At 33.7% G+C, this 16,949-nt stretch overlaps 1 protein-coding gene across 3 annotated transcripts in view; it reads left to right on the forward strand.

The window, feature by feature from the left end:
* Positions 1-202: 202 nt before the first annotated feature.
* The window catches only part of LOC126965412 (ATP-binding cassette sub-family G member 4-like), a 53,076-nt gene continuing 36,329 nt past the window's right edge, over positions 203-16,949 (forward strand). For 2 of the 3 annotated variants that reach the window (XM_050809013.1, XM_050809014.1), the window contains exon 1: positions 203-386. In XM_050809013.1, coding sequence (XP_050664970.1) covers positions 302-386 — 85 coding nt within the window. In that variant the 5' untranslated portion in view covers positions 203-301. Of the gene's footprint in view, positions 387-13,771; positions 13,938-16,949 lie in introns of those variants that run through there. The other variant, XM_050809012.1, reaches the window with a different exon arrangement.

Consider the following 16,949-nt stretch of genomic DNA (forward strand, 5'->3'; position numbering starts at 1 on the left):
ATTTTTCAACCGAAATTATACTGACGTTTTGGAACAATTTCTGATTTGTATGATTAATAATAAACACTAATCTATTCATTAATGCTGATACCTGACTCAATCAATTATAAAATGAAGATAATCGGAATTAAAACAACTAAATGAAGACAATGTCATACAATGTATTATGTTACTAGCAAGTAGTACTCAGTTCTGTCTCGTTTGGTTCACAGTAATGACATTGGATAATTTTCCAATTGTCGACATCTTATAAAAGTCTGTAAGGCTTCCGGTCACATTTGTAGAAGTGATACGTTTGCAAATGGATATAGAAAAGGGAACAAAGTGTGTGATAAACGTGAAATATTTAACTTTCTCGGATATTACTTACAAAATTAATGCTTTTGGTGAGTGCTATAACATTAAGTTTTGGATAAGATAAAGAATTACATTAGGTCAATTTAAGCTTACCAAAATGCATATCTTAGAACTACGTTTTGAGTTGTATTCATTCCATATTAATATTAAAATAAAACAGTTTATTTATTTGCATGGATCGGGGTTACATAGTTCATCGTAGTTTACAATTGGCATTCAATTTTATATTTTCTACAAGAGCTAACCCGGCAAACGTTGTTTTGCCATATGAATTACAAAAGTACCCCGCGCGCGCTATTTTCATATTGTCATATTATGTCATTGAGTGATTTATTTGTATTGAGAATATATAGGTATTTCTAATGCAAAAAATAATATAGGTTCCAGATAAGTAATCACCATAAATCACGTAAACCTTCTCCGAAACACAGTGCATCTTTTGGTGTATAAGTATTATTCCAGACACAGAATTAACTTCAATAAACTATTAAAAGAATCTACACAACTGAAATATTAATTATTGAATACTCAGCGCTAGCTTTCTTTTGAGGGACGCCACCATTTCATTTTTTTTCTGAGAGGCACGTATTTCGCTTTTGCCAGCTTTAAGTGTATGGCTAAAGCATAGCCCAAGCTCTGAAGCAAACTTCAAGAAACGACATATAGATATTATATTTATGTGGTTTTAAAGCATTATTACTCGCTGGTGATCCCATATTATAAGCGCTCGAATTATAGTTACGGTTTGGATTTATTGGATAAAACCCGTCTTGCAAGAATTCTTTTGAATTTTTCGAGTTACCTTAACTCTCTTAGAGTTTTTTGTTTTTAGTGAATTAGTCGTTAATTATAATATTAGTGTTAGTAGTAGTAACATTGTTTTATATTAATATTTGTAACCACTACAATTTTTTTTAAACAAAAAAATTGCAGATTAATTCCTAATTACTGATAGTAATCTATATTATTATTAGTTATTAGTATTATTATAGATAATTCACACTACAGCTTTATAAATTATAGCCTATCTTTTATTCTGACGTATAAACTATATTCTTGTAAAGTTTCATTAAAATCCATTCAGTAGTTTTTGAGTTAAAGAGCAACACACATACATCCAGACATTCTTACAAACTTTCACAAGTCATAGTTACGATTCGACTTGTTCTACTATTTCTTCAAGAATGCTTTTGAGTTTTTCAAGTTAACTTAACTAGAAGATTAGTGAATTAGTCGCTGCTTGGAAAGAATCCAAATTTTTCTAGCTTGTACCTAGCACATTGGAAAGCGACATTGGACATGTTAAAGATATTAATCTTGATTGATTAACTTAAAGACTTTTCTTATCTTCATTTGTCGCTACCCAAAGGTCGAAAGGGATGGTAGCGTTTGTTCTTCAATAGTCTGTAGTTTGTAATTAATGACAAGAATGGGGAATTAGACTTTTAAGCAGCATCAGCATGGATAACTTTCTTCCACTACTTCATATTCATTTACATAACCTTCATGTTCGTTATCAACAATTGGCGAATGAGACCTTAACCAAGCTTCCAATTCGTTTAAACCGATCGTAGCCCGTCCAAATTTCAATTAAATTAGTCAGTAAATGAGACAATTTAAGAATAGACATCGGGATCACGCGAATAAAGTAAACAGTAAAAATGATATACGGCATATTGTGCAACCCGTCCTTGAGGCTGGATTAATCAAATTTCCTGAGCTCACCAATTTGCCTCCGCCCGTTTGAACATTGTTTCATCAAAGTTACACACTGATTCATATTAAAGTTTTGAATAAGAATTCACTTCACCTTCTTGGAGCTCCTTTATATCCTGTTGCAAGTCCAACGATCTTGAAATGATATTAAACGATATTACAAAATTTAATATGGTAAAGCTTCGGATAATAGTAATAGTAATTCAAGATTAATTCTCATATTGTCTTAACCATAATTAGATCATGCTTATTTGTTCCAAAGTTTACTCACATCTTAAGGTCTATCTAGCCCGTTCCAAATTTACTTCATATGATTGATATTTCACTTAAAATTATTTTAGAAACCGTTTTGTTTTGCGCGTTCACAGATTGTGCTTGCACTCAAACCTCCTTAGGCTTGGTAGGTACTCGTAAATTTACAGGTATTGCCTTAGTATTTCTATCTTCAGTTCATAGCCTTAAGATACTAGAATTGTAAATCATGAACCAGGTAACTCAGAGATTGCGTTTTTGAAGGAAGCTAAAAATGCTAAATATTGTAAGTATTCAAAATATTCAAGACGATTTAAAGTTACGCACTTTTAAAAAAAAGGAGGAGGTTCTCAATTCGTCGGTATGTTTTTTTATGTTTGTTACCTGAGAACTTTCGACTGGGTGAACCGATTTTGATAATTATTTTTTTATTTGAAAGCTCTGCTCTCTTTTTATCTGACAATGGCACATCAAATCCTCAAAAACCTCAAATTTTCTATAAGTATGAGCGCACCAAATTTACGAATTACTAAATATCACGCCAACCGATTTTGATGAATCTTTTTTATTGGAAAGGATATACTTCAAAGGTAGTTTGGTGAGAGTTTGGTTAGGTTCAGATTATGGAATCCATGACAAAGTAACGGAACTTTTCAATTCTTAGGAGCAAATTAACGATACTGGGCCGAATCTTTTTTATGCTATCCGGATATTTGAGTCACCTACCGTAACGTCGTTATGGTCAAGGAATTATCGTAGTCGAATATAATGATCAATGGAACTCCTTAACGACTTACAGTAAGGGGGCGATCTGTGGCACAATTTCTCACTGTGTGTGATCAAATTGCAATGCGCTTACGTTCATTGTTGCATTGCAAAATTTTGTTGATCTACCAATGACGTTCTCGTCATTGTGATCGACACATATGTAGACAAATTATTAGTTAGTGTACTTCAGATTCACAAATAAGTTATTAATGTATTATAATTAATATGTTTATATCATTATTTATGTATTTTAATGTGTAACTTACTATTAGATAAACGTCTGGCCTGTTTCGTCTTTTTTTCTCATCATATCACTCTCAAAAATTACTTTATAATATTATGGGACGCTAATTGCGTCGACACTCTGGCTCCTTCTCATGTCCAAGTTACGTCAGTAGGTGCTGGGGCTGCTGCTTCGACTGCCGAAGACGTATGTTGCTCTCAGTGTGTCATACATCTTTGTGCCGTTTGGTGTCGAGACACTTTTCCCGTGGGGCCTCAAAATACGATACAAAGGCTACTGGAAACCCAAGCGCTGGCAGCTGTTTCGTTCAACGGATCAGCCTTGCTATCCAACGCGGTAATGCTGCCAGTATTCTTGGTACGCTTCCACGTAATGATAGTTTTAATTTTATGTAGTCGTAGTATTGTAAATATAGTTATATTTGTTTTGTTTGAATAATATATATTTACAAATTAATTAACATTATATTTAGACAACAGCATAATATTATTGTATTATTTATGTCTGTTGAAATATTTTAAGGAGCATATCTTTTTTTCATTATTTACTTTAACGCATCTCTCAAATTATATTGGAAGATTTCTTAAAGACTTGTGTCGAAGACTTAGATCTATAGAAAGTACATAGACTTAGCTCAGACTTAAATTACGCAAAAATTTGCTAAGCGTTAACTTAGCATTATGTTTCATTTCGTTTTGATAGTCATCTGACAGCTGAAATGACAGATGGAGATAAATTACTACCTTGTACTGTCAGTTATTAGCTGTCATTAATCTGAAGCTGTCCCAATATACACGATAAGTCATTCTTATCGCCTTATATTGGGATGCGTGAATTGAAATTTCCATACAAACTTCTATCGCTGGTAACCTATACGTCGACCCATTGACAGACAGCGTGTACGGATAGGGTGAGTTACCGTTCATAAGTTTATTGGGACAGAAAAGTCAACGATTGTTACGATTTTTATCTCAAGTAAGAGATAGACTGAATATTGGGAACCGCCATAAGTTGTACTTGAGTAAAGTCTGAGCAAGTCTAGTCTCATCAAATTGGCGTTATTTTGATAATGCGCTGATCTACAGTGTTACATCATCAATAGACGAGTTAGATCCCTCAGTGATGTTAGAATAAAAATTAACTAATATTATCGTTTTGGCAAGGTCGATATTACCAAATTTAATTTTAAATGTTGATTGACATTACGTAGCTTCCAATTTCACAAATAATATTAGCTATGCTGTATTGAGATATTTAGGGATAGATTGTACAAATTTACTAACTTTTTACCGTAAAGACAATGTAATTATCATTCGTAACATTGATTATCGTATCTAATCATCATATATATAAAATTCTCGTGTCACAATGTTCGTTCCCGAACTCCTCCGAAACGGCTTGACCGATTCTCATGAAATTTTGTGAGCATATTGAGTAGGTCTGAGAATCGGCCAACATCTATTTTTCATACCCCTAAATGTTAAGGATGGTCCACACGAATATTTTTTTTAAATTTTTTTGACATTTTTTTTTAAATTTGTTTGATTATGAGTCAGCCTTAAAAATACATACAACTTAAAATTTTCAACCATCTACGATCAACAGTTACTTTTGTATCACGATTTTAATATCGGCAATATAACTTTTGCTGGGTCAGCTAGTTTAATATAAAAGTTATACAAATGTCATATTGTCTGTTATCTGTTAAATCTGAAAAAAAAATATAATCATTTTGCATTTCATAAGATTATAACTCAAAAATTTCTGCTGAAATAAATAAAAAGGTATTTATTGTATATTTGTTAGTAGGAACATCTTAAATATATTCTTGGATTTATATATGCAAAGTTTACCAGACCTTAAAAAACATAATTATAATAATATACATTGTAAATGTTATTAATTTATGCATATGTAACAAAAAATTGTTTTATCTTATAATTAATATTATCCTGATGAAATTATTTTATTTTATAAAGAATGTCTTTTTATGCGCCACATATAAAAGAGATTTGTGACTGTTTCGTATGTTTGACGACCCATATAGCCGAATGGTTAGTGACCCTGACTACTAAGCTAGAGGTCCTGGTTTCGAATCCCGGTGGGTGCAATCATTTATATGATAAATATGGATGTTTGTTTCCGAGTCATGGATGTTTGTATGTATTTATGTATGTTTAAGTATGTATATTGTATTAAATATATCGTTGTCTTGTACTCATAGTATAGGCTATGCCTAGTTTGGGGCAAGATAATTTGTGTAAGAATGTGTCAATATTCAATGATAAATGATTAAGTAAGACCTTTATTTGCTGATAATTATAAATGATTTAAGTACATTTTAGCTCTCCAAGTCCTGCCCGTTTCACATAAGTATAGTTTCGTTTTAGTGTCACAAAATTGATTACATCATTAAATAAAGTTGAATTAAATTAATCGCATCTTGAAGTACAAAATAAGAGTGACCACAGTGTTATTAAGAAAAGTTATTATATATTCCATGTTTTAATTAAAAACTAGCTGACCCGACAGACATTGTTCTGTATATAATAAATAAAATAACGTCGTAATGAAATTGTTTCAGAGCAGAACTGTCAAACCGTGTGTCAATAAATTCTCTCATAGAAATTATGTATGGACACATCAAAGGAAAAACAAATTTGTTGTTTTTTTTTAGCAGTTTTTCCTATCTAATTATAATGCAAGACCAAAATTAGCCAAATCGGTCCAGCCGTTCTCGAGTTTTAGCGAGACTAACGAACAGCAATTCATTTTTATATAAAAGGCATAAAAGGCATTTATTTTCTCAAAATTGATTCCTTTAGAATTCTTTTTGATGTCATTTCTTATACTACTAGATACTACTACTAAGCGGCGCAAGAAACTCTCCCAGCATTCTTTTTTTTTGCGCTCTTTTCAATAAAAATATACAATATTGTACAGTTGCTATAAAATAATCACAATCTAGTCCCAGGCTGTCCGATCATTTAGATATTCAGCAGTGGAGTAATAGGATTTACGACAGAGCCATTTTTTTTATAAAACATTTAAATTTATTTATAGACAATGCCTGAACAGTGGCTGGGACTTTATTGTAGAAGTGTATACATTTACCCTTAAAGCTATTATGTATCTTATGAAGCCTACTAGAATTAGTTACAAGCAATCCCTTATTTCTAGTGTTATAATAATGAAAATCACTATTAAGAGCAAAAAGGTGACGATTTTTGTGAACATATATTAAATTTTCATAAATGTACTGACAATAAACAGTCATAATATTTATTTCTTTAAATTTTTCTTTGAGAGACTGTCTATAACCAAGCTGATATATAGCACGAACAGCTCTCTTTTGCAGAGCAAACACTATATCAATGTCAGCAGCATGACCCCATAGTAATATACCGTACGTCATGATGCTGTGAAAATAACTAAAGTACCTACACTAATCTAGCGGTCGCAACATTCGTGTACTCTCTAATCTTTCTAACTGCATATGCCGCAGAGCTGAGTCTATCTGCTAGATGGGTAATATGTGGACCCATACATATATAGAACATATATAGATTATGTTCAAAATACGCAGTTCCTAAATAAGTACATATTTGTCAATGTTACTTCAAAGCTTCAGAGTTTAAAAATTCACTTATCTTATAATAACATTTATGCGCTAAATATATAAGCTAAGCTAAGTTTATCTTTAAATACCCTTTTAGGCCAGTAGTCCGGTCAATTTAGACCAAAAAATGAGAGTAAAGTTATAGTTATAAAAGTTGTTATCGCCTATGCACACGATTCCACGCCACCTATGAGGTAGTGTACTTAGCGCGTTTTTATAACTTTTTGAATCGTTATATCTCAGAAACGGTGGCTCGTAAGAAAAAAAGTATTGGTACATTTTTTATAGATAATTTTATGATCTACAATTTTTGTCTGAACTACTTTTATGAAAAAACTTACCGTTATGCTAAAAATCGTGAAAATCTAATTTTTTTGACCTTTGACCTTGTATAAAAAAATTCCATACACGGGAATGATGGGGAACTTTTAAACATTGTTTATAATTATGTTTTGAACAATTTCACTGATTTTCAGCTTGTTGGGACATTATGTAACTTCGAATGTCTAAATTGACCGGACTACAGATTATCACATGCTCTGGTAATTTATTATAAATTCGTCATTTCCAAAAATATTTAACTGCATAAATCTCGATCAGTCTGGCAAAATTTCATACAATTTAATCTTAAGCGCAAATTACGTTTAATATAAAGGTATAAGCCTTTATTTCAGGGATGTATTTATAGCATTTATTTTTTTACATAAATATTTGTCTTACTCGCTTAATCATCTTGCAGTCAGACGACTTCGACAATCTCATCTGTTTGCTCGAAGATTAAAGGTAAAGATAAAGTGGCTCCTGTTTCCGCAATTAGACCACTCAGTTGGGTTCATTTTGCGTGCAATGTTGGCCAGTCATTCCAACCAGCCCAGCTCCTTCCAGAAGTTAAGAACACTCATGGGGTGTTCGTGGACTTCCTGGAGTGACCTCGTATTCACTAAGGTTTTTTTGACCGTTAGTTGGCTACCCCTGAACATTCCAGGATTACATGAGTGACCGTTTCGTCCTCGGCAAGACAGCCTCTACACTTAGGACTGTCTGTTACGATGATTGTGAAAAGGTGCTTGTTTAGTATTGTGAAGCTTGAAAGGTGTGAGTGATGTGTGACCAGTTAGGGTGCCCACCATGATTCGGATATCGTGTCTGTTTAGTTCGTTTCAGTTTGGGCGATAGTACAAGAATCGCTTCTTTCGACTTGCTCGAGACATTTATCCATCGGGTGTTGCGTAGGTTGTTGGTGAGAAAGCGTATCCATGAACGCATTTGGCTGAAGGGCAGCGGCAGGAGTGGCAAAGGGCCAGCCACTAGGGTCACTGATCCCCACCTAAGAAGTACATCTACTGTGTCATTCCCTAACTCACTGTGTTACTTGATCCATTGCTTAGTTATCCATTTGTTAGAGGGAAGTCGCTCCATGGACAGATGACACTCTTATATCAGAGCTGAGTTATAGGTATTGCTCCCCAGCACAGTTAGCATAACCATACTTCTAATAGAATCGAATTTTCATTTGCAGATTCCTTGATGGCTACACACTCACACTGGAAGATGGAGCTGTGTGTGCCTAAGGGTATTGGTGTGTGTATGTTCATTTCCTTTGAGAAGATGCTAGCCCCAGTTCCGGCGGCCATCTTGGAGTGTTGTGTAAATTATTAGTTCATTAACTCCTGACTGGTCTGTTTTATCTTCAAACTGTTGAATGTGGTAATTCCCTTGGAATATGTATGTTTTAGGTGTCCTATCGCAGGGAGCCTCACAGAGTGGATACTCCTTTTTTACTTGCTGAGCAGAGATTTGCTGAAATGCAGTCATCATCTTTCTATACACCCAACAGCTTCGTAGAAGCGTCATTGTCGCCTCCTGTTAATGTGTATGTCAAGCGGTGTTAACCCCTTGGTCTCTAAGACGAACGTTGGCGTTGTGCTCATGCATCCTGTTAGGGCTGTGCAAGTCAACCTATGGAAACGCTGCAGCCTGATTTATATGGTAGCAAGCACTGTCCTGGGCCACCAAGCTATCGCTACATAGGAAATAACTGGTCTTATGACTGTTGTGTAAAGCCATCTACTTGTCTTAGAACCAAGACCTCAACCCCAAGGTTTTCCCTATGAGCCTTCTGCACCGGCAAAAGATAATACAACGTAACTTAACGAAATTAATACAACCTCGAACTCAAAATAACATTATAAAAGTATAAGTAGTAGTCAATTTGGCCAAATAGGCCATTTTTCAAGTTTTGCTCTTAGTTAAGTTTTGTCCCCAATTTCTTTCAGAAGACGACAGCATTGTGATCGTTGGAATTGAATTTATCGAGAGCTTTTCGAAGTGCGGTGCTGATGGTTGGTTCGTGGTTAAAACGTCTCAACTTGAGTCTTAAACAAGATTACTTTTTACCCAATTTCGCGACGTTTTCAAGTGACGACTCGATAGAAGACACAAGTTTCTACCAGCACTGGTGTACGATTTCCCGAGGGAGAACTGCATAGCCTGTGTATATGGAATCACCAGTACTGTCAGTCATATACTAAATACATTTTTGAGACGTCTAATATATTATCACTATCATGCAGAAGAAACAATATAGCCCAATATATATATAGTCTCGAGTAATTCCAGCGGTCATATACCTAAGCAACGATTAATTTTATAAATAATAAAATTTATTATTTATTTTTAAATTGATAATGATATACTACTTTAAGATAATAATTTAAATATATTATTGCTCACATGATATCTTTACTTATTTACAGTGTATACGAATTGATTCAATATCTACTGCACTCATTATTCTTTTGAGTTTTTTAGGGTATGTTCCGATATGCACTGCGAGCTCTGCGCAGTGCTATCACTGTAGAGCAATTCATTCCGTTATGGACTGCCAGTATACTGCCGCAGTACCCTAGGGGAATATATGACGTCATAAATCGCCGCCATATTCTACTGTGAGCACTGGCGTTTCCTAGGTAACGTACTCATAGTACTTTGATCACGTGATCAGTAAAAACCAATCAAGTGCCTAACGTTTTATAAACAATACCTACAGTTTAATCCCAAATATTTTTAATTTGACAGTGCTCCGACAACAGTTTTTTTTTAATGAACTAGAAAACTTTAATACACTCATTTGAATGCTGCGTCAAAAATGCGGCTGACAGTATACGGGATTGCGTTCCGTTTTATATAGTAACCAGTATAACTGGCTATAAAGGAACGGCTTCACAGTATACTAAATTGACGTCACACTGTACAGTGGTCGCAGTAGAATCTCATCTTTTTTTTACAATAATGAATTAATAATTAAAAGGTTTATTTGTTTCAAAAAGTTTACCGAAATCTTAGATCCAAAATGGTGTCTAGTCAGCATTATGTTGAGAATTTTACTTCTCCAACGACTTTCTGAACTGAAAACTTCTTTAGCGGCATTGAGCACTTTTCATCAAAGTTGATCAAAGTTGATTTTTATAAGAGATAATCTTTTTAATGTAAAATAATTGTAACAGTTTTGAAGAGTAAAATATTTTATGTAACATAAATCGTCATTTTTGTGTACGAAATAAATATTGTATTTAATCACATAAATGCTAGTATTTTTATACTGATATATAAAGCAAAATTCGTGCAAAATGATTCCCTAACCATTCCAAAAAATTCAAAAACGCACAACGTTAATATTCAATTTTCACTTCTGCCGGCACTCCCGGAGTGCATTTTTTTTTCTTTTTTATTGAGGTACCTGTTCAAAGTTTTAAATCTTGAAATTTTATTGAAATAAGATTGAATTAGTGGACACCCACTTGCTATCTAATATTATTTCAACGGAATCGGTATAAAATAACATAACGGAATACGCCATCTATAAGCCATACAGGTACTATACTTTCATAATCTTTATGATTGCTCAAATATAAATAAATAAATAAAAAGGCTCCGAACATTGAAGGTATATAAATGCAAAATTAAATTCTGTTATTTCTTTGGAAGCGATTAACTTCCTTCCTTCTTTGTGCAGTGTTTCCAGGACGATACGACATGGATACCTTCAAAAAAAGCGCGTACACCTTCCTTAAAAGCCGGCAACGCTCCTGTGATTCCTCTGGTGTTGCAAGAGAATGTATGCGGTGATCACTCAACACCAGGTGACCTCCTCGTTTGTCCTCCTTTTCCATAAAAAAAACTACGTTCTTCCGCAGTTTATGCCTTTGTATGGTTCCATCATTGACGCGTCCTCTAAGTATATTATTATATTGTGTAAATTATACTTAGATTATAGACAATTATTATTTAATACGGCTTCACTCGCGTTCAATCGGCGAAGTCACCTCACTAACCTTGATAAAGGGCATCGGATTGGTCAGAAGCTAGTCTATATCGTATATATATATAGTCTATATCCATATTTGAAGCCGTTTTATAATATAGTATATAGTTATTAATGTCTCAAGAAAGACTTTATAATTTGATGGATTAATTGCGGTTTATAATTCTTTTGTAATTGTGGAAAAGACAAGAATCTTTTAAGCATTCAAGAAAACAATTGTCAGAATTTTATTAACAATTAAGAATCTTATTTATTGTTTTATTCAACTTAATCAGTCAGTCAGAAAAATAAAAGGAAAAAAATAATGCTGACTTTAAACTTAGATCATTAATTATACGTCTAGATTATGACAGCTGAAAACGTCGAAATAACTAACCTCTATTTTGAGTAATAAGTGTAAGACGTAGCTTGTCACGCACAATAAACTAATACTCCTGGCCTGTTTTTATTGGTTGTCTAACAGCAAAAGCTCTATTTCGACGTATTAATTATCTATGACTTTAAATATGCCACTATACTCAAGTAATATAGTATTTTATGCAACAGTTGCATAATAAGTGTCTAAAAACGCGAGTTTCGTCGCAATAAAAGACGACACGAGTATTTTTTGGCTTATTTATACAATGACACATACGCAACACATACAATATTTTTTTCTACGACTTGGTAATTAAGTTTAGTTTTCTACTTGTTTTCGAATTGCCTTTTAAATGGGCGGGAAACGTATTGTATACATAGGTACCTGTCTGTGGTGATTGCTTTTATTTCTAGTTCAAGGAATGGTAAAGGTACACACCCATACAGCCAACGCGGGAAATGTGAAAATAACAGAATTACTTGCAGTATCTTGACAAATTATATTAACAAGTTTTTTTTCTAAAGTTAACATTATAATGTTTAGTCTCATGATTTCTATGAACCTACAATACCTAACCTAAATTTAATTATCTGTGGCCAAAACGACTGTGCTTTTAACGACTTTACGACGCTTTTACGACGTTATAGTACGGTAAGTTACAATGCTTTTTAAGGATATAGAGTATAGACTTTTTCATAGAGTCAATAATGTATGTACTTATATTAGTGATCGTGGCTCTATAAATGACATATAAAAGTTGAGGAGTACAAAAAATAGTTTTTCTGCTACTACTATAGTACCTATACTATTTAAATGCATTGGTTTCGGCATGTCGTTAAGAGCACGATATGTATTCTAAAATTGACCATACTTTGTAGTCCAAGAGGTACCAGTTCCAGGCTCTTTTGCACAGGAAGCCGGCTAGATTATGGGTACCACAACGGCGCCTATTTTTGCCGTGAAGCAGTAATGTGTAAACATTACTGCGTTTCGGTCTGAAGGGCGCCGTAGCTAGTGAAATTACTGCAAATGAGACTTAACATCTTTGTCTCAAGGTGACGAGCGCAATTTTAGTGCCGCTCAGAATTTTTGGGTTTTTCAAGAATCCTGAGCGGCACTGAATCGTAATGGGTAGGGCCTATCAATTACCATCAGCTGAACGTCCTACTCGTCTCGTCCCTTATTTTCATTAAAAAAAAAGTCTCTTCAGCTCTTATAAAGTTCTAAACTTCTAGCCAAGCTTGGTTCGTGCCTTGTTGACCAGGTGCTGCTGCTTCTGCTGGAAAGACCAAAGTATATTTTGCCAGTTGGTAAGAGGTTTGATATATTTTGGCTTCAAGCCTTCAACCCTTTTCACAAATTGAAGCTTTGTGATCCCTCTACAAGACGACAACCAAACCATGATCGACGCAGGATAATGACCACAAATAAAACAAATCATCTTTATTTACTTCTTTGGCGCTATGAGCCTTTATTAGCGTACACTTATCATTTTGCTATTCAATTGTGTTTTATTTCATCAGCGAAAAGGGATATCTCTGTACTCTTCATTCACCTGTCGGGAGAACAAGTATTTTGATTGAGTCGCTCTCTTTAACTGCGGGGATTGATTTAAGGCATGTCCTGTATATCGACGCTAAGCAAAACCTTCACCAAAACAAATATTATAACTATATTTACAATACTGGCAGTATTTCCGCGTTGGATAGCTAGGCTGATCCGTTGATAGAAATAGTAGCCAGCGCTTGGCTTTCCACTAGCCCTATTGAGGCGCGAAGTTAGTACTTTGTACATTCTCCGCGACTCTGGGCCTCACATGCCAAGTGTTTTGACACCACGGCACAAAGATATAAGTATCACTGAGACCGACATATTTGCGACTATTGCTGTCTTCAGCAGTCGAAGCAGCAGCCCCAGCACCAACTGACGTAAATTGGACATGAGAAGGAGCCGCAGTAGAATAGTAAATAGTCAATAAAAGTCTTGATATTTTATGTTGATATCTCCAATAGTCTTCACCTATTTAACATTAAACTAATAAATATATTATAAATGCAGAAGGCACATAGTTCAATAAGAATACAGATAGTATTACTAAATCTAAATATCAGTTTCCTCATACGCGTTGAACGGTGCACGCGCTTTCATTGTAACGACAGCAAACGGCGCAGTCTCAAACACTTACATTTTCTTTAAAACTTGTGAATTCGTAAAATGGATGTGGAAATCGGCAATATACAACCTAACAACATATCATCAAAACTTACTGTTTTCACCGATCTCAATTACAAATTATCTGGTAAGTTTTTCTTACTGCTAATTAATTAAAATTAAAGATTAATAATATGAACTTTAATCACAAAGAAATACTTAGCAATCATGAGAAAAGTTTTTTGTATTATGATTTATATTTATATTTTATATACAAAATCAGGTGGTTCAATGCTTTTCTTGTTAGTAAGCAGTTTTGTTGGAGACTGTATCTGAATGTGGTAAGCATATTTTAGTGAAAGTAAAAACGAATAATATGTTCGCACGGAGCTATATCTGCTAGATATGCTTCATAATATCTTAATAAATAATATTTAAACTCTTGAATGTATGTTACTTAATAAAAACAGCTACACGGATTTGGGTCAACAAAGAGTATTTAACTAAATTAGCGAATAACATCAGCATCGTAATCATTGCTGTGATAAAACCATCCAATCAGTCTTTCCGGCTTCGAGCAGATACGCTGTAAGAAGATTGTCAGATGTTTTTCAGTAGAAAGATCTATAAAATTGGCTTATAGCACACTGCTGGGGTGATATTAGCATATTTCCGCTACTTTTAATATCTGATCTTTAGATTAAGATTATTTAGAATCCAGATACAATGTCATCCCTTATTCGATTATGAATCTGCAGTTCATTATAGAAACATCAAATCCCAAAATATATAAAACGTTTTTCTCTCACATCACAGCTACCAAGCTACCACCAAATACGTCACACATAGTTTTAAAAAAGAAATTAATGAAATGCCACAAACATGAAATTAAAAATAATAATATTTAATTGTCATTTTTAGCGATTCTATAACATGGTGAATAGGTCGTACACCGTATAAGTTACTGGAATGCTGGCGAAATTGCAAAATATTCAACAATAATATAATAGCCCTGAAGACTGTGTACAATGCGTTGGTCCAACCACTCTGGCATAATATTATTATCTGTATATATATATATATATATTAATAATAAATTTATATATCCATTAAGAACTTAATCTAATATACAAACGCTGTATTATTACTAAAAGTGCCAATCTTATATCATATATTTATATTTATGCCTACTACTCGGTTGGGTCGAGTTAGTAAGTCTGTTGTTGGGCGATGTATATGCTTCTACAATATGATCCCAGAAAATGTACAAAACAAATGTGTTACGAAATTTAAAAGAATTGTTAAAAAACGATTGTGTGGGAAAGGTGACTATAGCATAAACGATTTTCTTAATGACACCACGGACTGGGAATAAAGCGAACACCCTCAGGCTCTTTAATTATAAATGTTTATTGTACGATATCACATTGTAATCCATATTTTATATTTTAAAAAAAGCCTGCTGAGTTTCTTGCATCTATTCTTCTCGGGTCTGAGGCAGTCTCTTTTGAATGGGTGGTAGTTTTTGACGTTCAATAAGTGATTTTAAATCCTATTTTGAATAAAAATATTTGAATTTGAATATAGAAAACTTAACAAAAATGTTTATATTACAAAATTTATAAATTTATAATTAGCTCAATAACTAGGTTAATTATACATTAGTGCTGATATGCACTTTAGTGATGTCTAAACTATGTTAGTAAACTACTTACTTGTGTCTTAAACATCATTATTAATTATTTAATGTTATTAAATTAATTCGAATAGCGACACTATTTTTAAATTGAATCTGTGTTTTTGCCTGTAATTGGGTCTGCATCTCTCTTATTAACATTGATGTGAATTTGGCCGTAACTAAGATGTAAAACGGCAAACCTAATAATTAAATAAAAATAAATACGTCAGGCATAATTGCATGCAAGTGGTATGGTTGCATAAGATGACCTAGACATTCAATGATACACCCTGCCCACTGAAATGCAATGATAATCTATATTCTCTATTGCATACTCAGGGTAATTTTGGGGCAACTGTGGCGTTGTAATGACGCATTAGGGGATATTTGAGAAGGAATACATAGATGGTTTGGTGTAGGAGCTTTTTGCTAAAGAGACCATTTTGCCTTGCTCATGTTCAACTTGCTCACTCGAGTACGCATCAGTACATACGCTGATCCTGGCTGTCTTTACCAAATGCTATAGATATATTTATGCTTTCGGCTTAAGAAGAACAGCAAGAAACTCAATGGGCTTCTTCTTTTTGAAGTGGAACTTCTTTATAGACATATGAGAGAAATTTTATAGCAATAACGTCACGATTTTCGGTTACGCGCCTAAATAGATTAATTTACTACTGAATCTTTTTTCTTAAGCCTTATCTACCCAATTTTAGTGAAGTTGTAAACAGTAGAATAATGATATGTCATAAAGAACTTTCACTTGTTACCTGTGAACTCTGATACACACACATATTTTTATTTATAATAAAATTTATTATTCTCCATTCCTAAGCTGTGGCATCATTATTATGTAGATCTAAGACGCTAATATTTGTTTTTATGTAAAACACTTAAGTTAACCCAATAAATTAATCTGTTGTTGTCCAATCTAGTATTTTTATTCCAAATATAGGTTTTTACGTATTTCTTCGCTGTACTTTCGTTCATAGGAACGCAACCGGTTCAAAGTTTGGTTCATTGAATTTTATTCGTGTGGGCTTCACAAAAGGCACTTTTACCAGTGGAAGGGTGACTTTTTTGTACAATGATTCTGGCTAGATGGATACCTAAACCGTTTTCTTCTATCAAGGAGCGTACTATTTCTTTTCGAAGGGCACCGTAGTTATTAGCTTTAACATTTTGAATGTTTTTACTAGAAATATGGCAGTCTCAAACGATTTAACAAAAATTTTGGCCAAACGGTGTGAAAAACAAGGTGTTGTGTAACTTTACTCGGTATGTCATAAAAGCTTTTCAAAATCATACTAATACTAGGTACAACTATTGCAAAATACTCATTGATATACGGCCGTTCCCAATATTCAGTCTATCTCTCACTTGAGATAAAAATCGTAACTATCGTTGACATTTCTATCCCAATAAACTTATCGACGCTAACTCACCTTATCCGTACACGCTGTCTGTCAATGGGACGACAAC

Source organism: Leptidea sinapis, chromosome 7 (genome assembly GCF_905404315.1).
Source record: "Leptidea sinapis chromosome 7, ilLepSina1.1, whole genome shotgun sequence".
Taxonomy (NCBI): Eukaryota; Metazoa; Arthropoda; class Insecta; order Lepidoptera; family Pieridae; genus Leptidea; species Leptidea sinapis.